The 25,767-nt window shown below is 39.3% G+C and overlaps 1 protein-coding gene across 1 annotated transcript in view; it reads left to right on the top strand.

Annotated features, from left to right (window-relative positions):
- The window catches only part of SLC5A12 (solute carrier family 5 member 12), a 57,190-nt gene extending 32,879 nt beyond the window's left edge, over nt 1-24,311 (top strand). Inside the window, exons 10-15 of the mRNA XM_049890551.1 lie at nt 9,342-9,409; nt 14,236-14,322; nt 17,217-17,383; nt 19,945-20,048; nt 21,608-21,735; nt 24,159-24,311. Of these exons, the coding sequence (XP_049746508.1) occupies nt 9,342-9,409; nt 14,236-14,322; nt 17,217-17,383; nt 19,945-20,048; nt 21,608-21,735; nt 24,159-24,311 (707 nt within the window). The remainder of the gene's footprint in view (nt 1-9,341; nt 9,410-14,235; nt 14,323-17,216; nt 17,384-19,944; nt 20,049-21,607; nt 21,736-24,158) is intronic.
- Nucleotides 24,312-25,767: the final 1,456 nt, after the last annotated feature.

Raw genomic sequence — 25,767 nt, 5'->3', positions numbered from 1 at the left:
ATTCCTGATTGCCGGCAACCATACCTTCCCAATAACACAAAGGAAACGGTGAACATATTTGCAAGACTTCTTTCGCTGTACAGAAGCCAAAAGACACAAAAGTTTCACACAATCACTCCTCCGGAAAGCATCCACTCATACGAATGGCTTTTAACACTCAAATGTGGCGCAGGTCAACTTCTTTATTTATTTTTTAGGCAGTTGCACTAATATCTGCAGCGATGCTAGAAACTGCTAAAGTGGCCCAAATGCCTGCTAATAAACCTCCAAGGACGAAAAAATGAAACATGGGCATATAAAAGCCATGGTCCATGAAAGGGTTCTAAAGAGTTTACTCCCTTTAAGTATAAACAAATTATGTACTAATTTTCTTATTATAGAAAATGTAGGTAACATGGGAAATATATGTAGTCTTTAATAAAACTGGTATTTATCTAATTTTGTTCTTGGTCATTTTTTCTTAGCATCCTAGTTAGCATTTTCCTGTACCATTATGTATTCTTTGAAAACACAGTTTTTTTTTTTATTGTCTGTTCAGATTTATTTGCTTTTTGAACAACTCTCTTATTCAACAAGTGAAAATGTAGTTTTTATATGATTGCATAATATTCCATCAAGTGGCTTATTTGCTAAGTTTTATTCTACTCTTGTTGTTTATTATTATTGTTACTATTTTTTTATTGAAAACGTCATGTTTTGGTACCACTGTGATAAAAATCTATATACATAAATCTTTTTCTGTGTCTGTGACTTAGTATAAACTCACAAAAGAAAATTACCATGTAATATAAGTTCATATACAGTTCTTAATTCATATTAAGAAATATACTCCTAAAGGGTCAAATAACTGTTTATGTGTTGCAACAATGAATGAGGATATATTCGTCTGTCTACTTGGTATTGTTGTTGTTAGGTGCAATTAGTCTGTTTCCACTCAGAGCGACCCTGTCTACAACAGAATGAACACTGCCTGATGCTGCGTCATCCCTACGATTGTTGTTATGTTTAAGCCTGTTGTTGCAGTCACTGTGTCAATCCATCTCATTGAGGTCTTCCTCTTTTTCGATAACCTTCTACTTTACCAAGCATGATGTCCTTCTCCCAGGACTGATCCCTCCAGACAACATGTCCAAAGTATGTGAGATGCAGCCTCACCATCCTTGCTTCTAAGGAGCGTTCTGGTTGTATATCTTCCAAGATAAATTTGTTTGTTTTTTTGGCAGTCAATGGTGTATTTAATATTCTTCTCCAACACCACAATTCAAAGGCGTCAAATCTTCTTTAGTCTTCCTTATTCGTCATCCAGTCGTCACATGCGTAGGAGGAGATTGAAAACACCATGGCTTAGGTGAGGCACACGCTGGTCTTCAAGGTGACATCTTTGTTTTTCATCACTTTAAAGAGGTCTTTTGCAGCAGATTTGCCTAAGGCAGTACATCTTTTGATTTCTTGATTGCTGCTTCCATGGATGTTGGTTGTGGACCCAAGTAAAATGAAATCCTTGAAAACATCAATATTTTTTCCATTTAACCTGATGTTGCTTTTGGTCCAATTGTGAGGATTTTTGTTTTCTTTATGTTGACATGTAATCTATCCTGAAGGCTGTGGCCTTTGATCTTTATTAGTAAGTGATTCAGTCCTCTTCACTTTCAGCAAGCAAGGTTGTGTCATCTCCATAATGCAGGTCATTAATGAGTCTTCCTCCAATCCTGATACCATGTTCTTCTACATACAGTCCAGCCTCTCACATTATTTCTCAGCATACAGATTGAGTAAGCATGGTGAAAGGATACAAGGCTGATGCACACATTTTTTGACTTTAAACCACACAGTATCCCCTTGTTCTGTTTAAATGACTGCCTCTTGATCTATGTACAGGTTCCTCATGAGCATAATTAAGTGTTCTGGAATTCCCATTCTTCGCAGTGTTATCCACAGTTTGTTATGATCCACACAGTCGAATGTCTTTGTATAGTCAATAAAACACAGGTAAAAATCTTTTATTCTCTGCTTTTAGCCATGTTCCATCTGACATCAGCAATGATATCCCCTACTCTGTATCCTCTTCTGAATCTGGCTTGAATTTCTGGCAGTTCCCTGTCGATATACTGCTGCAGCTGGTTTTGAATGATCTTCACCATAATTTTACTTGCATGTGATCTTATTCAATAATTTCTGCGTTCAGTGGGATCACCTTTCTTGAGAATAGGCATATATATGGATCTCTTCCAGGCTATTGTCCCAGTAGCTGTCTTCTGAATTTCTTGGCATATATGAGTGAGTACTTCCAGTGCTGCATCCATTTGTTGAAACATCTCAGTTGGTATTCCATCAATTCCTGGAGCCTTGTTTTTTGCCAGTGCCTTCAGAGCAGCCTGGATTCCTCCCTTTAGTACTATTGGTTTCTGCTCATATGGTACCGCCTGAAACAGTTCCTTGTTAACCAGTTCTTTTTGGTGTTGTGACTCCGTGTTATCCTTCCTTTTGATGCTTCCTGAGTCATTTAGCATTTACCCTATAAAATCCTTCAATATTGCGAGTTGAGGCTTGAATTTTTTCTCTAGTTCTTTCAGCTTGAGAAATGCTGAACGTGTTCTTCCTGTTTGGTTTTCCACCTCCAGGTCTTTGCACATGTCATTATAATACTTTACTTTGTCTTATGGAGCTACCCTTTGAAATCGTCTGTTCAACTCTTTTGCTTTATTATTTCTTCCTTATGCTTTAGCTACTCAACGTTCAAGAGCAAGTTTCAGAGGCTCTTTTGACATCCATTTTGGTCTTTTCTTTCTTTCTTTCTTTCTTTCTTTCTTTCTTTCTTTCTTTCTTTCTTTCTTCTTTCTTTCTTTCTTTCTTTCTTCTTTCTTTCTCTCTTTCTCTCTTTCTCTTCTTTCTCTCTTTCTCTCTTTCTCTCTCTTTCTCTCTTTCTCTCTTTCTCTCTTTCTCTCTTTCTCTCTTTCTCTCTTTCTCTCTTTCTCTCTCTTTCTCTCTTCTTTCTCTCTTTCTCTCTTTCTCTCTTTCTTCTCTTTCTCCTCTTCTCTCTCTTTCTCTCTTTCTCTCTTCTCTTTCTCTCTTTCTCTCTTCTCTCTCTCTCTCTCTCTTTCTTTCTTGTCTTTTTAATGACCTCTTGCTTTCTTCATATATGATGTCCTTGATGTCATTCCACAACTTGTCTGGTCTTTGGTCATTAGTGTTCAATGCATCAAATCTATTCTTGAGATGGTCTCTAAATTCAGGTGGGATATACTCAAGGTTGTACTTTGGCTCTGGTCAACTTGTTCTAATTTTTTTCAGTTTCATCTTGAACTTGCATATAAGCAATTGATGGTCTGTTCCATAGTTGGCCCGTGGCCTTGTTCTGACTGATGATGTTGAACTTTTCTATTATCTCTTCCCACAGATGTAGTCAATTTGATTCCTGTGTATTCCATCTGGCGAGGCCTACATGTATAGTTGCCGTTTATGTTGTTGAAAAAAGGTATTTGCAATGAAGAAGTCATTGGACTTGCAAAATTCTGTCATGTGATCTAGGGCATCATTTCTATCACCAAGGCCATATTTTCCAACTATTGATCCTTGTTCTTTGTTTCCAACTTTCACATTCCAATCTTCAGTAATTATCAATGTGTCCTAATTGCATGTTTGATCAATTTCAGAATGCAGACGTTAGTAAAAATCTTCAATTTCTTCATCTTTGGCTTTAGTGATCGGTGCATAAGTTTGAATAATAGTGAAATTAAACAGTCTTCTTGGTAGGCATGTGGATGTTATCCTACCACTGATAGCATTGTACTTCAGGATAGATCTTGAAATGTTCTTTTTGATGATGAATGTCATTCCTGGCATATATGATTGTCTGTTTCAAAATGGCCAATACCAGTCCGTTTCAGCTCACTAATGCCTAGGATACTGATGTTTATGCATTCCATTTCATTTTTGATGATTTCCAATTTTCCTGGATTCATACCTTGTACATTCCACGTTCCAATTATTAATGGATGTTTGGAGTAGTTTCTTCTCGTTTTGAGTCATGCCACAACAGCAGATGAAGGTCCTGAAAGCTTAACTCCGTCCATGTCATTAAGGTGCACTCTACTTGGAGGAGGCAGCTCTTCCCCAGTTGTCTTTTGAGTGGCTTCCAACCTGAGGGGCACTGTATCAAACAATGCTCCACTGCTATTCATAAGGTCTTCACTGGCTATGCCTTTTCAAAAGTAGACTGCTGGGTCCTTCTTCCTAGTCTGTTTTAATCTGGAAGCTCAGTTGAAACCTGTCCACTGTGAGTGACCTTGCTGGTGTTTGAATACGGTTGGCATAGCTTTGAGCATCACAGCAACATCCAAGCTCCCACAGTACAACAAACTGACAGGCATGTGGGGGACTTGGTGTTAATATTTTAAAAATTTATTCAAATTCATAGGCAAAATAACATCAATTTTTTTCTTTGATTTGAATTTCTTGACTTACAGTGATTTTGAACATCTTTCAGATGATTGGTGGCCATTTGTACTTCCATGTGAAAATTCTATTTATGCCCTTTGTTATTTTGTTGAGGGATGCTAAACATTTTATTGTTGGTTTGTAAAATGTCTTTATATATGAAGATAATGAGGCCTTTGTCTATTTCAGAATGTTTCCCAGTTTAAAAGTTAAAAATACATTATTGATGTTCAGAGTTTTAATTAAATATATATATATAACATTTTTCACAATGATGTTTACTGTTTATATATTTAGTTTACTAAATTATTTATAAATTGCAAAACTTATAACATCGTGTTTTATATTATAGCTTTGTAGTGTTTTCTAATATTTGGTAGAGCAACTCTTCTTGAGTTTAAGTTTTTAAACCACTTTCTGTTGGTAACTTTTATTTTTCATATACTTAAAAATTTTTTTTGGCTAATCAAGTCTACTTACTCTCTCAAACTAACTTCAAAATAATTTATCACATAAACACATGGGATTGTCATGAGTTGGAATTGACTCCATTGCAACTGTTTTGTTTTGTTTTTTTTTGAAATTAGCTACACACCCCCTTTTATGGATTGATTTGTGTCCCCCCAAAATATGTGTTGTAAACCCTAACCTCTATGTCTGTGGTTATAATCCCATTTGGGAATGGGTTGTCTTTGTTATGTTAATGATACAGGATTAGTGTAGGATGTTCTTAAATTAATTTTTTTGGAGATATAAAAAAGATTAAACAAGCAAGCAAGCAAGAAAAACAGAGACTGGGGAATAGAGATGTGAAGACACATGAAGATTGCCCAGGAACAGACTCTCAGAAGAGACAAAGACCTTCCACCAGAGCCCATAGAAGGAAGAAGCTTTCCTCTAGCACAGGTACCTTGCATTTGGACTCCTAGCCTTCTAACCTGTAAGAAAATAAATTTCTGTTTGTTAAAGCCACCCATTTGTGGTATTTCTGATATAGCAGCACTGGATAACTAAGGCAGAATTTGTTCCCAAAGGGTGGGATGCTGCTCTAACAGATACATAAAATGTGAAACTGGTTTTGGAATTGGGTAACGGTAGAAGCTGGAAGAGTTTTAAGGTGCCTAGTAGTAAAAACCTTGAAGGGCAAAAGTGCTCAAAGAGAACTTGAAAGACTTCCTGATGAAGATCAAAGACTACAGCCTTCAGTATGGATTATACCTCAACATAAGGAAAACAAAAATCCTCACAACTGGACCATAAGCAACATCATGATAACTGAAGAAAATATTGAAGTAGTCAAATACTTTGTTTTACTTGGATTCACAATCAACACCCATGGAAGCAGCAGTCAAGAAACGAAACGACACATTGCATTGGACAAATCTGCTGCAAAAGACCTCTTTAAAGTGTTAAAAAGCAAAGGTATCACTTCGAGGACTAAGGTGTGCCTGACCCAAGCCGTGGTGTTCTCAATAACCTCATATGAATGCAAGAGCTGGATAATGAATAAGGAAGACTGAAGAAGTGATGCTTTTGAATTATGGTGCTGACAAAGAGTGCTGAATATACCATGGACTGACAAAGGAATGAATAAACCTTTCCTGGAAGAAGTACAGCTAGAAGACTCCTTAGAAGCAAGGACAGTAAGACTTCGTCTCATGTACTTTGGAAAAGTTATCAGGAGGGACCCGTCTCTGGAGAAGGACATCATGATTGGTAAATCAAAAGAGAGGGAGACTGCAACAAGATGGATTGGCACAATGGCTGTAAAGATGGGCTCAAATATAGCAACAATTGTGAGGATGGACCAGGACTGGTCAGTGTTTCTTTCTGCTGTGCATGGGGTCTCTGTGGGTGGAAACCAACTCAACAGCACTTAACACAACAATGCTTTTGGTTATAATTCCATTTGGGAATTAGTTGTCTTTGTTATGTTAATAAGACAGGATTAGTATAAGGTGTGTTTTAAATCAAGCCATTTTGAGATATAAAAGAGATTAAACAAGCAGGTGAGAGAAGCTGAGATGGGGGAAGTGAAATGACAAACCACATGAAGATTTCCTGCGAACAGAAGCTCAAAAGAGACAAGGATTTTCTCCAGAGCCAATGGTGAGAGAAAGACTTCCCTTGGGCCAGCACCCTGAATTTGGACTTCTAGCCTCCTAAACTGTGAGAAAATAAATTTGTTTGTTAAAGCCACTCACTTGTGGTATTTCTGTTGTAGCCCACAAAAACCCACAGCTGTCAAGTCGATTCCGATTCATAGCAACCCTATAGGACAGAGCACTAGATAACTAAGACACCCCCCCATCCCAGTGGGATTACATCAAACCAGTTCCTTGTGAAGAACTTAAACCAGTTCCTTGTGAAGAACTGACACATCTTTAATGATTAAGCTTTTCATCTAGCAATAGCATTTATTTTTTCCATTTAATCACTTTTTTGAACAAAGAGAAATGAATGCTGGCCACGTTTGCTAACTGGGTAGGTGAATTGCCTTGATTCTATTCATTATCTTGGGTAATGAGGTTAGAGTTAATAGACAGACAGATGGGGATTGTTCACAGTATAATTTTCAGTTTTTACCAGATATTCATGGATCTGTTGGATTGAGTTTCTTCTATGTCCCTTGTTTGTTGTCTGATCCTCTGAGCTGATGTAATGTTGGAAAATTCACAGCATGTGAATTTCCATGAGATTTTCTTTCTCTCTCTCCCACATTCACTACTTTTGCTTGTGGGGCAGTATACTTCAGGCATCCATGCACTCCCCACCAATTTCCCCTAAAGTCCTGCCTTGCAGGTTTCTATTCACCGCATTCTGGGTGTATGTATAAAGATTTGGTGAGGAGGGCGACTGAATCGGTTATCTAGTTAGCACAAAATAGAAGAACCTCTGAATTAAAGGGATGCCTGCCTAGAACTCATTTGAACAGATAAATGTGGACCCAGTAAGGGGAAAGCCTGGAGGAGAGAGAAAACATGCCTTTTGTTCTCTCTTTCTTTTTTTTTTTTTTTTAATAACAGATGGAACTTTTTTTTTATGAAGCAATGCAGAGTTAAGGGAAACACTGTCGTCTGTAGTCTAAACAATCAGTTTCAAAGACAGTGTGAACAATTTTAAGGTTCTGAGAAGTGATTATTGATTAAACTCAGGTTTTAGCATTGTTATGAGCTTCCTTATTTTTCTGTGTCTTATCGAGAAATTTGAAGATAGAACATCAAAGTTGCTAGCCTTATTTCATTTTAAGAGTGAATTCTTGGTAACAAAATCATGTACAACCTGAAATAAAATAATAGTAGTCATATTAATGACAAACACATAGTGCTTGCTCTGCACCAGACATTGCCTTCTTGTTGTTGTTAGGTGACGTTGAGTTGGTTCCAACTGATAGCAACCCTGTGTACAACAGAACAAAACACTGTCAGGTCCTGCACCATCCTTACAATTGTTGCTTTGCTTGAGCCCATCGTTACAGCCTTCTGCTGCTGTTCATAAGGATTTCGCTGGCTATTTCTTTTCAGAAGTAGACTTCCAGGTCCTTCTTCCTAGTCTTTCTTAGTCTGGAAGCTCAGCTGAAACCTGTCCACCATGAGTGTCCCTGCTGGTGTTTGAATACTAGTGGCATAGCTTTCAATATCACAGCTATGTGCAAGCCCCACAGTACAACAAACTGACAGACGTGTGGGGGAGACACTGTCTTAGGGTTTTATATATATTAACTTATTGATATTTGCTGGATGAATTCATTTCTTTATGTCTAATCCTGTCCTAGAATGTAAGATCTTTGTGGTCAGGAAACACATTCTGACTTTATCGCTGTTGTTGTTGTGTGCCTTTGTGTCGATTTCAACTCACGGCAGCACTATAGGACAGAGTAGAACTGTCCCATAAGGTTTTCTAGGCTGTAATCTTTATGGGAGCAGATCTCCAGTGTATCAGCGGAGGGTTTAACCATTGGACCACCATGGCTCTAACATCTAGAAAAGTGGCTGGCATATGGTTAGTATTCAGTCAAATTGAATTCATAGTTACATTGGGAACTGGGCTGGATGTATAGCTGAGAGAGAATGCTTAAACAGGAATGAATAAAATCATTTTTTTCTTCATTTCTGTTACTGTATTATCTTTTCATCTCTTTCTGCCTCTCTCATTGAGTTTATAGAGTAGGATGGAAGTTCAATCGACTTTTGAGGTGATTTTTAAACAAAGATTTACATAAAAAAGCAATGCATTTTAAAGATGATTTAAAAGAAGATGAAACATATACACTAATCCATTCAGTGAGCTCCTATGATAGTAGAGGCACTGTGCAAGGTGCATCAGAGCATGGTACTCTGAAGGCTCTCATGGTCCTTTGACACAGATGTGTAAATTAATAAATCATTATACAATGAACTAAGAACCATAAGGACGGTATAAATAAAGTAATGAGGGAAAAAATCGGAAAGAAAAAAAAAAATTCCAAATTTGCAAAACTTGTGAGGTAGCAAATGTGGACATTATTTAGCCATTTTAAAGATGAAAAAAAAACAAAACGATCTGAACCTAGAGAAGTTAGCAGCTTCTGTTTCAGATGATTGCTGGTGAGTGGTAGAACTGGAATTCATTTCCCAAGACAGGATGGGTGCCCTTTCTACAGTATCTTGTTGCTTCCACGTGATGCCTTTCTTCTTGGATCCTAGAGAGAAAACCCTTGAGGCCTACTTCCAGTTCATTCTACTTGGTCTGGGAAAGCATAGCCTTGAGAGAGAGAACTCTTGTGGCTTGGGCTGGCTGATTAGGGCTGACAGTCAGCAGAGGTCCTTTCTGATAGGGCCTGTATCAGAAATAGTTCTGGGTGGGGGCTCAAGAATTCCCCCAGAGCCAGCCTCAATGATGGTCACAGATTTCCTTTCTTTCAGGTATCTTGTTTGGCGTGTTATGTACCTCCATGGCTGTGGCTGCTTCCCTCTTAGGGGGCGTCGTGCAGGTAATGAAAGAGAGAAAACACACTATTGAAGTCATAGCACCCTTTCCCCACTCCCTTTTCTAAAGCCTTGCTTACTCTTCCAAGGCCCAAAAGCTCTGAGTCACAGATACTGGGTCCAAGTTATACATACATGTAAAATATCAATGAAAATTACTCTGAGAAGGGGGAACTGGTAAAGCTAGTAATAGGATTCAGTTACAAGATGCATTGGGATAAAAGTAGAAATCCTCTTAAAATCCAGATCTGAGAATGTATGATTCTGAAATAGAAATGGAAATAATGGTCATGATAGTAAACACAATAATAACAATTAGCATTTATGGAACACTTACTATGATCCAGGTACAGTAATAAATGTAATATCTTCATTTAATCTTCACCACTTCTCCATGAGGTAGTATGATGAACACACTCCTTTTACAGATGAAGAAACTAAGAATTAAAGAAGTGAAGTAATTTTCCTAAAGTCACACAGTTAAAGGCTTGTGAAGCTGGTGGACAAACTCATCTCTACTTATTAGCCAAGTTTAACTGCTTCCCGTGTGTCCAACTCCCAGTTCCTTACAATGTTAGCACTGGAAGGGTAATCTTTCCAACAACTTCATTTTGTACATTGTTATAAACAAGTGAAAGTGACATGCTCAAAGTCTCACAGCTAGTTAGTGGCTGAGCTAAGTTCATGGCCGAGGTTTCCAGAACCACTGGCCCCCTCTCCTCCACCAAAAAAATGACCCAATTCGCAAAGCAGCATCAAATTCAACTTCAGTCTTCTAAGCACCTCTTATACCTTTGTGCAATCTGAATATCCTTTAAATTTGTTGGCATGGAGTGTGTTTTTGATAAATACTGTTTAAATGAAGAAATGAATGAGTGAGTGACTTCTAATTATGGGTATTTTTAGAATCCATTCTAGTTCACAGGGCAGTGTATCTTATTTGATCCTTCTGATGACCACTTGCATAGATTCCATTATTTCCATTTTAAAGTTTCAAGGAACTGAGTCTGGAAGAGTTAAGTGACCTGATAATTCACTTGTCTATATAGGAGCAGATGTGAGACTAGAAAGTAGGTGTCCTCTCTATGAAGTTAGGAACTTTCCATTTTATCGCAGGTGCTTCATAATCTCATTTCAGTTTTTGAAGCATTTAGGTATCTACAATTCATAAAGCAGAACTGACAAGTTGTGAGGTATTTAGTGTAACTGCATAGTTACAGGTTTATTTTCCCTGTTCAAGGAGCCTATATTCCCCAGTCACCTCTGATGCCAGGTGCTCCATTGCTTTCCTCTCTCTATCCAATCATTACTTACTCTTAAGTAAGTATCCTTGTGTCCAGTTTAGTGAGAACATGAATCATCAAATTGTTTTCTTCCAGAGGTATTTACATTTTAAGCTTATCTGCATACGAGATATGGAAAGCTCCAGAATAGGTAAGGACTTCTGCAAAGCCAGGTGGAAGTATGATGCTTATAATTAGAAAGAAGTTGTGAGTGATCTGCCGGTCCCGCTTTCTTGATCAGTTAAAATGTGTACCATGGAGTCCAAATAGTTCAGGAGATGCTTGTAGACAAGAAATGAAAACTCTGATCTTTTGTTTCCTAGGAGAGGTTTTTATTTCTAAGGTGGTCCCCTCATTTCTCTGAACACATAGGATTTTGACAGGTGTGGAAGGTTAGCTGTCATTCCCCTATTTGGTTGCCCAAATAGCTTTGGTCTATTGACTATAATGGAAGTACTTTCAAATTCAGATTTCACATATAGAAAGATTGAGTCCCATAGGTGTGAGAGAGAGATGGAGCCAAGTTTTTAATTCCGTGTTCACAAAACGATACCACACTCACCTTGTGTGTGCGTGGGTGCTGCTGGGTGGAGGGGAAGGAAATAGCTGTCAGCTACTTAAATAAAGACTCTTTCAATCTTTTAGCCTAGGACTTTACAAAGTGTGTTCTGGAGAATATCATCCTAGGAAATGCTCCAAACAAAAAAACAAACAAAATTTCAAGGTCAAAGGCATCTAGGAAATGCTGCCTCCTACATTGCCCTCTCAGAAATCCTCAGCACACATTAGCATATCAAACGTTCTAGGAAGTCCTGCTGTAAAGAAACCTGTATCACCTTAAATATGCCACCATAGAATTGTGTGTGCCCACTGGGGGGCCAGGTAACACCAGCAAGAATCTGTCAACTATTGTTCCTGAAAAATCCCTTTGGGAAAGGCCATTTTCTATCCAATATGCTGCCTTAGTAATCAGAACATGTAGGTAATAACACTATTAATAATAAGATAATAATAACAGTAGTTGCCATTTTCAGAAGTTATCAAATCCTCCACAGCATTTAGGTATTATTCTGAGTTTTCTCACGAATTCTGAGTTGAATACTCACAACAACATCAGGAATCAGGTATTACGATCCCCAAATGACAGATGAGAAAAGTAAAGCACAAAGAGGCTATCTTGCCCAAGGAATGATTAGCAATACCAACCTCAAAGCAGTGCTTCTGGTCATTGCCCTTTACTTGCAGATAAGATTTGGGCAATGAGAGGAAGGTTCAGCTAGATGAATTTTAAGTTTTCTTATAATTAAACATGCTGAATGACAATAAAGCATGTTTAATTTATATATATATATATATATATATATAGTGACCCTATAGGACAGAGTAGAACTGCTCCATAGGGTTTCCAAGGAGCTCCTGGTGGATTCCAACTGCTGACCTTTCAGTCAGCAGCCGTAGCTCTTAAGCTCTATGCCACCAGGTTTTCCATGTATATATATGTATATTTATATATAGAACATCAGAAATGCTTACTTCTTCCATTACATGAAAGCACTTTCTCTGAAAGGCTCATATTGGGTAATGACTTTGTAGGAGATTGTCAATTTTTTTTCCCCCAACGGGGGAAATAAACAACCTTACTAACTTATTGACTTTCCCATATAATAGAAATATATATATATATATAATAGCTAGTAAATAAACTTCCAGATTCAGCAACCACAGAAACTATGAACTAATGCCATCCATCAGCAGAGGAAATGCCAAGAACAATAAACTTATTATTGACTTTGGCGAAAAGGATGCCTTTGAGCATATCTGCCTCCATTTTGCCAAATACTTGTCTGCAGCATTGACTTCTCTGAAAATCTGGAGAAACGATCATAATAATGTGTCGTGGCTTATCGATTTGGACAAAGGAGGCTACATTGTGGCTGGAGAGAACTTGAAGCTCTTTGGTCTATTCTCTTAATTTCTTAGAGAGGAAGAAGATGACTCTCTGAAGTAGAACGAATGTGAGTTAATAACAGGAAAGTCACCAGACTCTAGTTACATGGGCCAGTGCCATGATTAGAACTCAAATCTCCTATTAGTTCTGAATTCTTTCAAGGGTTCTTTTTCTTTAAACAAAAGAGGCCATTGTAGTGCTTTGTTCTCTTGACGTTTAAAAAAAAAAAGAGAGAGAGAGAAAGAACAAGAAAGAGGGGGAGAGAGACTGCTGTTTAGGGACAAAAATGTGGGATTTAAATCTTAGCTCTGCCACTTTCTAAATAGAAGTAGACCTTTATAGTCTCCAATTACCTCATCTATATAAAGAGATTAGAGTTATCTACTAAACAGCATAATTACGAAGATTAAATGGGATCATTTTCTAGCATGCCTAGATACAGTTGCCATTGAGTGGATTCTGACTCATAGCAACCCTGTAGAACAGAGTAGAACTGCCCCACACGGTTTCCAAGGAGAGGCTGGTGGATTCAAACTGCAGACCTTTTGGTTGGCAGCTGAGCTCTTACAAACTGCACTACCAGGCCTCCAGAGTGCCTAGGTAATTCCTCTTCATTATCTGGCACATAGGTTAAAAAAAAAAAAGTTGCTGTTGAGTTGATTCTAACCCATAGCAACGTTACAGGTCAGAATTGAACTGCCCCAGAGAATTTCAAAAAAGCACCTGGCAGCCTTGAACTGCTGACCTTTCAGTTAGCAGCTGTAGCACTTAACCACTAGACCACCAGGGTTTTCACAGCACATAGGTAGTACCTGAAAAACACAACATACAGCCCTCTTTAGAAGATCTTTAGAGCATCACAATCTCAGCTATTTGTTCTCGAAGCCCCAATGTTTCAGATTTGATGGAATGAGATGGGGCTGCCTTGCAGAGTAGCTCTGTGTGTGTGTGTGTGTGTGTGTGTGTATGCAAGCGCATACTTGCAAGACTCTTGGGAGACAATGTCACAAGGCTATATGTTGACAGAAAATTAGTTAAATGAAGCCTTTTCCCAATTCACTGGGCCCAGTAATTTAGAGACTGTCCGATATGGAAATATATTTGTTAAATTTTCTCATTTTCCAAGAGAGACCAGAGCCAGAAATGCAAGGAGGAATAAATTGGAATATGGAGCATCCAGTGGCCTCCCCACAATGTCTCAATTTAAAATTTCAACATTCTGGAGATGTTCTGGATGGGGTAGGGGAAATGCATCAATTATTATTATCACAACGATAGAAGTTTTTAAACTAAATTAGAGCAGCTGATCAACTGTGTAAGATGTGAAATTAAGCTATAGATCCATTTCTTTGAAATATTGTAAAAAGCTTTGTGACAAGACAGAAAATATAAACAAATCAGTGAGTTCCAGCTGAGGGGAAGGTGCCTCTACCAAGGAGCCCAGAAGAGGTAACGCTTCAGGAAAGCATATGGTTAATGAGTGACACCGTTGAGACCAGCACCACAGTTTTTTCCAGGTCCAAGGGAGGGGAGGGTGGTCCCAGGTGGACCCCGGATGCAGTGGAGTGGGGGGCTTTATCTGGTCTGCTTTGCCCCACAGGCTGCCCTTAGCATCCTCGGCATGTGTGGAGGACCAATGCTTGGCTTGTTCACACTGGGGATTGTATTCCCTTTTGTGAACTGGAAGGTAAGAACACCACATCGCTCCTCATGATTCCCAGCTAACCATTGGGCCCCAACTATTTTCTCTCTCCTTTCTCTCGTCTCACTTCTCCTTGGAAGGGCTGTTGGTCTTTGCCAGGAAAAGAATGGTGGCTTCTTTCCACAGCAGAACTAAACGAACCAGAGCTCTCCTACCTCTGACTTCAGTGAACCGTTTTAGAAACTGAAAGCAAAGAAGGGGAGAGGTAGTCATGTACGTCATGAGATCAAGGCAGATTCTTAAAGGTTTGAGTTAAACGTTTTCTTTAAATGCAGAACTCACAAAATATAATTTAAAGTAAACATTGAGTTAGTTTAATTAAAGCACAACATTTAAAACTTGAAAAACGACAAAAAACATCAAACCAGTTGCTGTCGAGTGCATTCCGACTCATAGCGACATTATACAACCTTTTGGTTAGCAGCTGAGCTCTAAACCACTGCACCACCAGGGCCCCTAAAACTTGAAAGGATGTATTTAAATTTCAAGTTTTCTGTAGTTACCGAAAATGATGTCTAACTTAATTTAATTAATTAACCAACTTAAGAAGGAGTGAGGGGAGAAGCCAGGTATTCTGGCAGCTGAAACCTTCTCTGTTTTGATAGTAGGTCCTCAAGTAAATGCTGGTCAATGTGTGGGAAGCATACATCAAAATGAACTCTTCCTTGGAAAAATAATAACAGAATATTTAAAAAATCTTGAGGTATAATTATTATTAATTCCAGGAAAAGAGCCATTTTTCGCTTACTGCCGTCTGCACATCTCCGTGCATGTATTTTTAAAAAGTCTTTAGACTCAAGAAAACCTGAGTCTACATGTTTTTATTTATACCCTGTATAAATTAACCAGTAATTTAGAGACTGTCCGATATGGAAATGTATTTGTTAAATTTTCCCATTTTCCAAGAGAGACCAGAGCCAGAAATGCAAGGAGGAATAAATTGGAATATGGAGCATCCAGTGGCCTCCCCACAATGTCTCAATTTAAAATTTCAACATTCTGGAGATGTTCTGGATGGGGTAGGGGAAATGCATCAATTATTATTATCACAACAATAGAAGTTTTTAAACTAAATTAGAGCAGCCGATCAACTGTGTAAGATGTGAAATTAAGTTATAGATCCATTTCTTTGGTATATTGTAAAAAGTGGAGCCTTAGCGGTGGCACACCTTACTAGGTCTCTGTGGCTACCTGACCCTTACTGGACTTTGTCCTAGATAAGCTGTGCGGGGCTAGGGAGAGAGAAGGGATGGGATAGAGAACATTTTGGCATTTTCAGCACTTAACCTGCAGTACTACTAGGAGAGGCTTTGTTTTAACCAACTTTTCCGACATTGGGTTTGACAAGGATAGTTTGAGGGAAAAAACTTCCCAGCTACAGAAAAACTACAAGGAAGCTACCTAATATCTTGGAGCATTCTTAACATTAATTTATTAGCTATGTTAGTTAATCATGGTCCTTCTATTTAGTCAGGAAAACTTGTTCTAGGTAGGGGATGCGTCACCTCTCCGTTTGTCATTGGCCATGGCTGACCCCACTAACCTGTCATGGCTCCCCTTTGCACGGAATGTGGATGCAACCTCAGAACCCTTCTTAACATAGTTCGCCAGGCAGTTACTATAAATCAGTCAGGGTTGGATCTCAGGTTGAAGTCCATTCACTCTCTGCTGGTAGTTAAAATCCATTCACTCTTTACAGGTAGACCAGGGATCAGCAAACTGTAGCCCTCGGACCAAATTCAGCCCACCTTCTTTTTTTTGTATGAACTGCCAAGTTAAAAAAGTTTTTTACTTTTTTGAATGGTTGAAAAAATAAAAAGAATATTTCATGATACATGAAATTAAAGTTTCAATGTCCATAAATAAAGTTTTATTGGGACACAACTACTCTCAGTTGTTGACATATTGTCTGTGGCTGCTTTCATGTTACAATGACAGGCTTGAGTAGTTGTGCCAGAAACATAATAGTCCACAAAGCCTAAAATATTTATTATCTGACTTTTGTAGAAGACATTTACTGACCCCTCAAGTAGGGCAAGGCATAAGTATTCAAACCACATAGATTGCTTTAGTTTCCTCAATAATGGACAATTCATTCTGAATCTGTGGTTCAGGAATCTATTTTTTGGGGATAGAGAAGCCAACACTTGTGTATGTGTGTGTGTGTTATTTTTCTTACAGGGAAGGCTGAGCTCTCTAGCTGAGATCAGAAGCATCCAGCTTTATTTTCCTGAGGGCCTGGTCTCTGCCAAGCTGTTCTGTCTCCTTTACGGGAGAAATAGCTCACTGGTTTTTTTACTGACTGTTTATCAATAAATATATCCCTTAAATGACAGTGCTGGTAAATCCACTTATGGGGGCATTCAGAAAGAGTATCAAACACAGACTGATATTTGGACTCAAACAAAAAGTTCCAAAACTTGGGAGTCTGGGGACTCTGCCAGAATTACTTGGGAGGAGAAGTGGGAGTAAGAATTTCTGTATAACTGTCAATGAAGAATTACCACATTGTCTGCATTATGTGAAGTTTCTGTGAACTTTAAAACCCTTCCACTGGGAACTGAGATTTCAACAGCTTTCTAAGTGATAAAAAGGAAGAAGCCAATAGAAGTTTTTTTTTTTTTTTCCTGTTAGAAAACAGAAATAATATGGCCACTATAATATCATCCAGTGTTTCCATCTAAGAAACAAATTACTCCTAAATAACCCTGAATCATGGGAATTGGGAGGAAGGCAGTTTGCATGAGGTGTGTCCAGCACATGTGACCAAGAATTTGGGACTGATAGCCAGAATCTCTGTGGCACAGGATTCCCCATATTGTTATTCTTTCAACAGACTGCTGTGTCTAATTCCTGTAACTTGTATTTTCTTCATCAAGGGTGCACTTGGTGGTCTTCTAACTGGAATCACCTTGTCATTTTGGGTGACCATTGGAGCCTTCATTTACCCAGCACCAGACTCCAAGACGTGGCCCTTGCCTTTGTCAACAGATCAGTGTGTTTTATCAAATGTTACGAAGTCGGTGCCTCAAGAGCAGTCTACCAGGTATGCTCATCTTAAAGATTATGCTAGGTCCTAAAGAGTGGGTTGGCAGGTTAGAAGTTAGTGCTTTCTTCAGGGATAAGTCTGATGAAACCCATCTTGCTCTCCTATGAGGATCAGTGTGGGCAATACCCAGCATTGAAGAGCACCATGCAGGGCTCCAACTTTCTATAGGTGTCCATTACCCCATATTCAGATGTATAAGAGTGAAGGAGCAAAAGTGTGAATTGGGGGTGGGAGCACAAAAAAGAAAAAACAGTAGAGCCTTTGAAAATGAGTGAATAAGTGTGAGGATCATAACCAAACACCAAAACAAACCCATTGTCATTGAGTCGATTCTGACTCGTAATGTTGTTAAAAGGAAAAAAGGACCTGGGTAGAAATAGGCTTGTCTGCAATGAGGAAATGACCATGGGCATACTGAGTTAGTTTCAAAGTCCAGGAAAGTGAAATTATCTTATTGTTTTCTATTGGCTTTCTTCAATTCTCTCTCTTCTTTTCTAATCCATTCTATCCAAGCTGCAACTATTTTTACTTTCCAGATGCGTCTTTTGACTTCTTGACTTGAAAAGACCTTCATACGTTTTCCAAACCAATTATCCTTCCATTCATAAAACCTTTTATAACACTCGTATCTTGAACTACATGCTTAAAATGACCAGCGAGATGCAGAGTCCACCGTCTGCTAAAGCAGCCTATGAGTTGTCTACACTCCCTTTGTGCCATCAGTCATATTTGACCATTCTGTTCTCCTCCATCCTATTCTCTTAGTCTGTTCTATTGCAGTCTACTCTTCTCCACTCCACCCCACTCTGCTACATTCTGTTCTATTCTCAACTTTTATTTTGTCCTACCTTCTCACTGGACAACAAACTCTTCGAAGTCATGTGATATGTCTGATTCATTGCATGATGGAACACAGTATGAGAGAAACACTGAATACGTTTACCTTTCTTCCCTCTCCCTTTCTGCTCCTCAGAAATCAGGATTCTTCTTTACTTCCATCTCTTAGACCATCTTTGCCAGCAGGAAGGAAGGCTCATTACCTAGGATGCCACATAGTCCTGAAATTTTGACTCTGAACTCAGGTCATAGATCCTTGGGTGTAGCAGGTGCAGCCAGCTTAGAAAAAGGAGTCTCTAGCACAATTTCATTTGTGTTCTTACATGGTATTAAGCAAGAGGGAGCATTTCCAAGTGGTAGGTGAGCCATCTTCCCAAGATATCTATTTAAAAAATAAAAACAAAGGAATCGTATCGATGTCAGTTTGCTGACAGAGGGGAATGTAATCTCTGTGTATCACATTTTGCATCACCTGTCAATTGTATTGTAAACGGACAATTTTCCCTAAGATACAAAATTAAGCAAATTGCCTTTGGGTCTTAAAGCAGCAGTTCCTTTGTAGGACTCTGGTGACACTGCAACAAAAGCATCACTTCCCTAAGAAAGGAGAGAAACTCTACCTACACTCACACGAGATCTGTGTCTAGACTCCTTTGGCATCACTCTCAATTTAAACAAATTTGAAACTGCCCTGGGATTGAAGAGTTAGCTCTGCTTCCTGCTCTTAAATAGACAGTCAGACGGTCCTCTTTTCCTAGTTTGTTAGCTCCTGAACTCTGGCAATGTTGGTGGAGAACCTGCTCTAGGCTACATTGGAGAGTGAAGTGGGTGGAGCACAGCACATAGCATTGAGTAGGTGACATTTGCTATAGTATAACCCATTGCCTTCGAGTGGATTCCGACTCACAGGGGCCCTATAGGACAGAGTAAAACTGCTCCATCGGGTTTCCAAGCAGTGCCTGGTAGATTCAAACTGCTGACCTTTGGGTTAGCAGCCAAAATCTTAACCACCATGCCAGCCGGGTTTCTTGCTATAATAGCATTCCATCATCTTGCCTCCCTCTGGCTCTGCGTTTATGTAGTACAGAGTCATTTTCTTCCACAAATCTTGGGGTTCAATTATATGAATCTGTTTATAGTTCCCAGCTTCACCATGCTGTTTCTTCTCTCTATGCCTTTCTCATTCTATCCTCTTTTCTTGGAATGCTAAATCTTGACCCCGAAAACCCTCTTTGCTTAACTACTAACTATTCTTTAAAAGAGAACTGAGGTATCATCTCGCATATCAGTCTGTGTTTGATACTCTTTCTGAATGCCCCCATAATCCTTTGTTTCTATTTTTCCAAGGTGCTACCACACCATTTTATGACTTTCTGTTGATCTCCTTGAATGCAGAATTTGTAGCCTTGCTTGTCTTAATATCTCTAATATCTGTCACCATTCCTAGCACTAAACCTTGGCTTAGTACATAAATAGCACAAAACAAGTGGAAGTCACAGTCCTCACTGCAATACTTATAAGTTAGGGATGGATTGAATTATGTGGAACACTTAGCAAAAGCAATCTAGAAAAAATTAAAAAAAAGAAAAATGACAAAAAGCCAAGCTTTAGGATGTAGAGAAATGCCAGGCCCTAAAATGAACCCTCATTTGTCCTCTAAGTCACTGTGAATCATAACTTCAGAACTTATGTAACTGGGCATGTGCTATTGTTCTTCACAGACCGGCCATAGCTGATACCTGGTATTCACTCTCCTATCTTTACTACAGTGCAGTGGGTTGCCTAGGGTGCGTTATTGCTGGAGTATTCATCAGTTTCATAACAGGTTGGTTACGTAGATTGCTTACTTTGGGGCCAAGGAAATAAAAGCTATCCTCATCACACTGGTGTGAATTTGGGCCCACCACAAAAAGCCCTTCTTCCCAGAGAGATATACCTACTCTGTCCCAGCTGACACGTAAAAGCATGACCCTAGTTTATATCTGATATATATATCACCTATATATATGGCTGTCTATATGTATACATATATACATAGATATTAATATAATCCTATTATTAAAAAAAAGAATAAATTGCCTTAACACATTGCCCCCAGGGATCTGAGTGTGAAAAATATTGTGTAATGTAACAACAGTACCCATTACCATTGAGTCGATTCCAACTCATAGCAACCCTATAGGACAGAGTAGAACTACCCCACAGAATTTCTAAGCAGCACCTGGTGGATTCGAACTGCCAGCCCTTTGGTTAGCAGCCATATCTCTTAACCACTACACCACCAGGGCTTCCACAACAGTAAGGAAGGTTAAATATTAGGAGCGGCTCCCAGTAAGAAACTAGAGTTTTTTCTGTCACCACCGTTTTGTGTCACGAGGTCGTCCTTAACTAAACTACTGGAAGCTGAGGAGAATTTTACTGTCTCCTTCACATATACCCTTTCTAGGTCACTCCTTCAGGGTCATGGAGCTCTCTATACCCAGCAGCTTCACTATAAAAAACATTTTTTATATCAGTGTTCATCAGCCATTTTTTGAGACATGGTCAATCTGATGGTTCCTTGACCTTTTTATGCCAAAACCTGTGAGAGAGTGGTGGGAGAAGGTAGGATAGAATAGACCTTTTATACTCTTGCTACTCTGCCTCCTTGGAGTATATATTTTAGCTGAATAAATTATTAAGACATTTCACCATGCCACTATCATTTTCGATTTTGAAGCAGGAACCAATGGGAAATCATGATTCCTACTTAACAGATAATCTGAATGACAGCATTTCTGGAGACTGTGTACTGGAAATTCTATATGCTAGTGCCAATGTCTTACTACTCTGAGCGTATTGTATCACCAGATATTCATTTAAATTTAAGAGAACCTTGGGTATAGTATAGAGTGGAGTCCCTGGATGGTGCAGGTGGTTAATATGCTTGGCTGCTAACCAAAGATTGGAGGTTCGAGTCTACCCAGAGGCTCCTTGGAACAAAGGCCTGATGATCTACTTCCAAAAAATCATCCATTGAAAACCCTATGGAGCACAGTTCTACTCTGACACACATGGGGTCGCCATGAGTTGGAGTCAACTTGATGGCAACTGGTTTGGATGATAAGGAATAGTACATAAATCTTGTGATTCTCCTTAAATATATTTCTTTACATAGTGTTTTCAGATGAAAAGGCATTAGCTTGCCTGACCTGATAATTTAGGTATATTTAACAGACTAGCCTCCACCCCTTTAAGAAGTAACCAATTTCTGTTAACCAGTTAGGCCTGTATTCACTTTTATACTAAGGAGTGACCTACTTTTCAAGCTGACAGTGGTCAAATCCTTAAAGGAAGTCCCTGAAACTTTGCAATCACCTAATCCAGCTGTCCTTTCTTTAATAGGTCTCCAACACGGCAAGGATATTCAACCACTATTAATTAGACCAGTAGGCAATTTATTTTGCTTTTGGTCCAAGAAATACAAAACCCTATGCTGGTGTGGAGTTCAGCATGACAGCGGGACAGAGCAGGTGAGTTGGTGTTTCAACTTCTGAAAAATCTGTGCTGACTTGAAGGGATTCCCTTTTCACCTGTTTAAGCCAGCTACAAGGGTAAGTGTTGGGAGGGAAGGTAGTAAATGCTAGATCCTGGAAGAGTCTGGGTTTAAATTCAGAGTTACCTATCTAATTAGTTTTTAACCAAGGAAATAACGTTGACATTGCAAGTGATAGGCTTCTAAAGTTCCTTTCAACCCCTGTGTGGGTGAATTCTTGGAAAAATATAGCAATGACTAATAGAAAAAGTAACACAATAGGGGGCATAATGGAGTATAAAAGTATAATCTAGTAAAAAGTTAAATCCTGTTAAAAGCATATGCTTTAGAGTCAGGTAGCCTTGAGTTTAATCCCGGCTATGTATTATTTTCCTTGGGTAAATTATTTAACCTCTCTGAACTCAGCTTTTTTCATCTGAGAACTAGGGGGATCATACAGAGTGATATGGATACAGACACCTCTAGTTCTATGGGGTGTAAGTGTAATGGAAATTTTATTGGGGGACCTTATAAGCAGAGAAACAGCAAGGTGTACATGTCCCCCCATGCTCCTTATCCCATTAAGAAGCGTATTTATTCCAGGCATGGCTAGAGCCATGGTCCAACTACCATGACAGATTTAGTCAGCCAAAGACCACTAGGAACAGCCTACAGTCTGACAAAATCAGATTTACTGACTCAGTGCAGTACTTCAGATGAACCAGGGAATGCCTCCCTCAACAAGAGGGAGGATGGATGCGTCTCTTGTAAGGCTTGGTCTCCTGTGAAAGGAAAACAAAGCTATGTGGGACGCCATTGGTAAGAGAGCAATAATCCCTCCAAGAGTGGGGTGTTATAGCATTTGACAACTACCACAGGGCCTTGGGAAACCCTGGTGGCATACTGGTTAAGAGCTATGGCTGCTAACCAAAAGGCCAATAGTTTGAATCCACAAAGAGCTCCTTGGAAACTCTATGGGGCCGTTCTACTCTGTCTTATGGGGTTGCTATGAGTTGGACCTTGATGGGAACAGGTTGCAGGGCCTTTGGAAAGGCAAAGTTTGTCAGCTTCACAGCTGGCCTTATCTGTGTCTGTCCTCCTGCCTGACTAAGGGCAGGGCTGTGTTTTTTTTTTTCCTTTTTTTAGTTTGAGCTTATTTTCACTTTCAGTTCCAGACATTTCAGTCTTTCAGAACTCTATGAGAGGGATCCCTAACCCATATCACTTACATATTTTTAAGTTGTCAGTTGCTTTCCTCCTCAAAAGACACTGGGATAATACTTACTGCAAAGCTGAATACTTACTGCAATAAAAGAGAGCACCACCTTGGTTGAAGCTCAGAATGGGCAGGTTGGGTGTAGATATTTACAGGATTCTGAGCTTAAGTAGTCTAAGGCAGATCTCTAAATGCAAGGTTCTGATTGGAATTGAGCAAAATGTGTGATATGACAATTTAAGATTGGCAAACACGGCCTGGTGAAGGTCCTGAAATTAGTCTTGATAAGGAAACCATGGTTCCATAAGAAGAAGGGGTTTTCCCACACTGAGCAATTTCTCTTCCTGAGAAGGGACTGTTTACCTAAATGAACAATCTATCGTGCTGAGAAGGCAGCTGGTTGAGCAGTCTATTGTTTGGATGAATGAATTTTGAGGAAGTGTTGAAATAGAGAATGAAATTATTTACTGTTTTACACACTTCCTGGGCAACATTTACTGGAATAAATAAATCCTGTTGATGCAGACAGCTTCCTGATTTAAGAGTGGGAGGGAACACTTGGTTTGTGACAGTCAGGCGCCTTTGCCAAAGTAAAATCTCCACAGGAATTTACATGGGATACATAGGGTACCTCTGATATCACAGGTAGGACGGGAGACACTACTATCCAAGATTCAAATTTGTTTTTTCTCGGGAGGTAATGATACTGCCTCAGAAGACTCTGTACTAAATGACCGGTGGACAAATTTCTTCACATAACATGAGACACATCATAATGCCTAACAAATCGTTGTTTTTTTTTATTGCTTCTATCATTAGAAATAGTTTCTACATGGATTGAGGCAGACCTCCCTGGGTGGGATAAACAGTTAAGTGCTTGACTGCTAACTAAAAGGTTGGTGGTACGAATCCAACCAGTGACGCCTCGAATAAAGGCCTGGTCTACTTCCAAAAAGCAGCCATTAAAAACCCTATGGAGCACAGTTTTACTCTGACACACATGGGGTCACAATTCAACGGCAAATGGTTTGGTTTGGTTTAAGATGAGGCATCAATGTTATCAATTAAAAAGTGCCTTGAGTCAGAATTGTTTTTGCTGCTTTTGTAGTATAAATTTTTTGAGGGGAGGCCCAAGCAAGATTCCCTCAGGTTTTCTTGCTAATTCAATACAGTCTTGTTAATACTTGCCTTTCTCTTTTCCTTAGGAAAACCTTGAGAATGGCAGTGCCTGGAAACAAGGAGCTGAATCTGTCTTACAGAATGGACTCAGGAAAGAAAGCCTGGCCCATGTGCCTGGCTATGATCCCAAGGATGAAAGTTACACCAATATGGCATTGGAGAAGGTTACCCACTTCTAAGGCAGCCCATAATCACACACACAGATAGACACAGATACACATATTCCACATACTTTTTGTCTGTTGGTTAGTAGACTTACATAACTGCCACTGTTAGAAAACAGGGAACACCTCCAATGTCCATTTATACTTATTTATAACTACAAATAGAATAAAATGACTGTTTCCCAGAATATTCTTTGGGAGCTCCAAAATTTCAGGTGAGAAAAAAACAGCCAGGCTTTTTTTTGATCTAGTGACATCCTTCTTGAATAAATCAAGTCTAGGTTTCATCACAATGCAAGGAATGAGTTTGTTTCACATCATATTGGATTTCAATTTTTTATATCAAATATCTTAGCAGTTAGAGGCAGAATGGGAGAGGAGAAAATGGATGTTAGATTCTTCTCTGCCACTACTGATAAAACAAAGGATTCATTCCTCCTCCCCAAACCCCCATACCTCATATATATGTGGACACCCCACCATCCTACACAGCAGTTGGAACCAACCCCAAAAAAACCCCATTGCCGTCAAGTCGATTCCAACTCATAGCGACCCTATAGGACAGGGTAGAACTGCCCCATAGAGTTTCCAAGGAGTGCCTGGTAGATTCAAACTGCCAGCCTTTTGGTTAGCAGCTGTAGCTCTTAACCACTGCGCCACCAGGGTTTCCTGCAGTTGGAACACTAAACTGTTATTACCATACCCCCACCTCCACCTTTAAGTCCTCTTCCAGTCATTCCTGCTACTGTAGCTGCCCTGTTGTTATTGAAGTGCCCTGGAGTCAGTTCTGACTCATAGTAACCCTATGTACAACAGAACGCCATCCTCACAATTGTTGCTATGCTTGAGCCTTGATTGCAGACACTGTGTCAGTCCATCTCGCTGAGGGTCTTCCTCTCTTTCGTTGATCCTCCACATTACCAAGTACAATGTCCTTCTCCAGGGACTGGTCCTTCCTGATAACACGTCCAAAGTACATGAGACAAAGTGTCACCGTCCTCACTTCTAAGGAGCATTCTGGCTGTACTTCTTCCAAGACAGATTTGTTCATTCTTCTAGTAGTCCATGGCAAATTCAATACCCTTCACCAACACCATAATTCAAACGCATCAATACTTCTTCGGTCTTCCTTACTCATTGTCCAGCTTTTGCATGCATATGAAACGACTGAAAAATTTTAAGGCTTGGTCAGCTTCCCTGACCAAGCCTTAAAAATAATCCTGCTAAGCACAGGAGTAAAGACTGATATGTCAGGTGAATGGGAGTGATTATAACTAAATATGTGCTCCTTTCTTAATATAGCATTTCTTCCTTTCTATAACCTTACAATGAAAAATTGACTTCTGTGCTCAACAAGAAGCCTCAAGTGAGTCTTTCTCTGGGGTTGGATGAAGGTGAGAAGAATGTCCTATAGGAGGCTGTTAGAATAACATTGTGTAAAATAATCTTGCAGGTAGCTTACCAGTCCATG

Source organism: Elephas maximus, chromosome 7, assembly GCF_024166365.1.
Source record: "Elephas maximus indicus isolate mEleMax1 chromosome 7, mEleMax1 primary haplotype, whole genome shotgun sequence".
In the NCBI taxonomy this organism is placed as follows: Eukaryota; Metazoa; Chordata; class Mammalia; order Proboscidea; family Elephantidae; genus Elephas; species Elephas maximus.
This window is presented reverse-complemented; position numbering and strand designations above follow the sequence as displayed.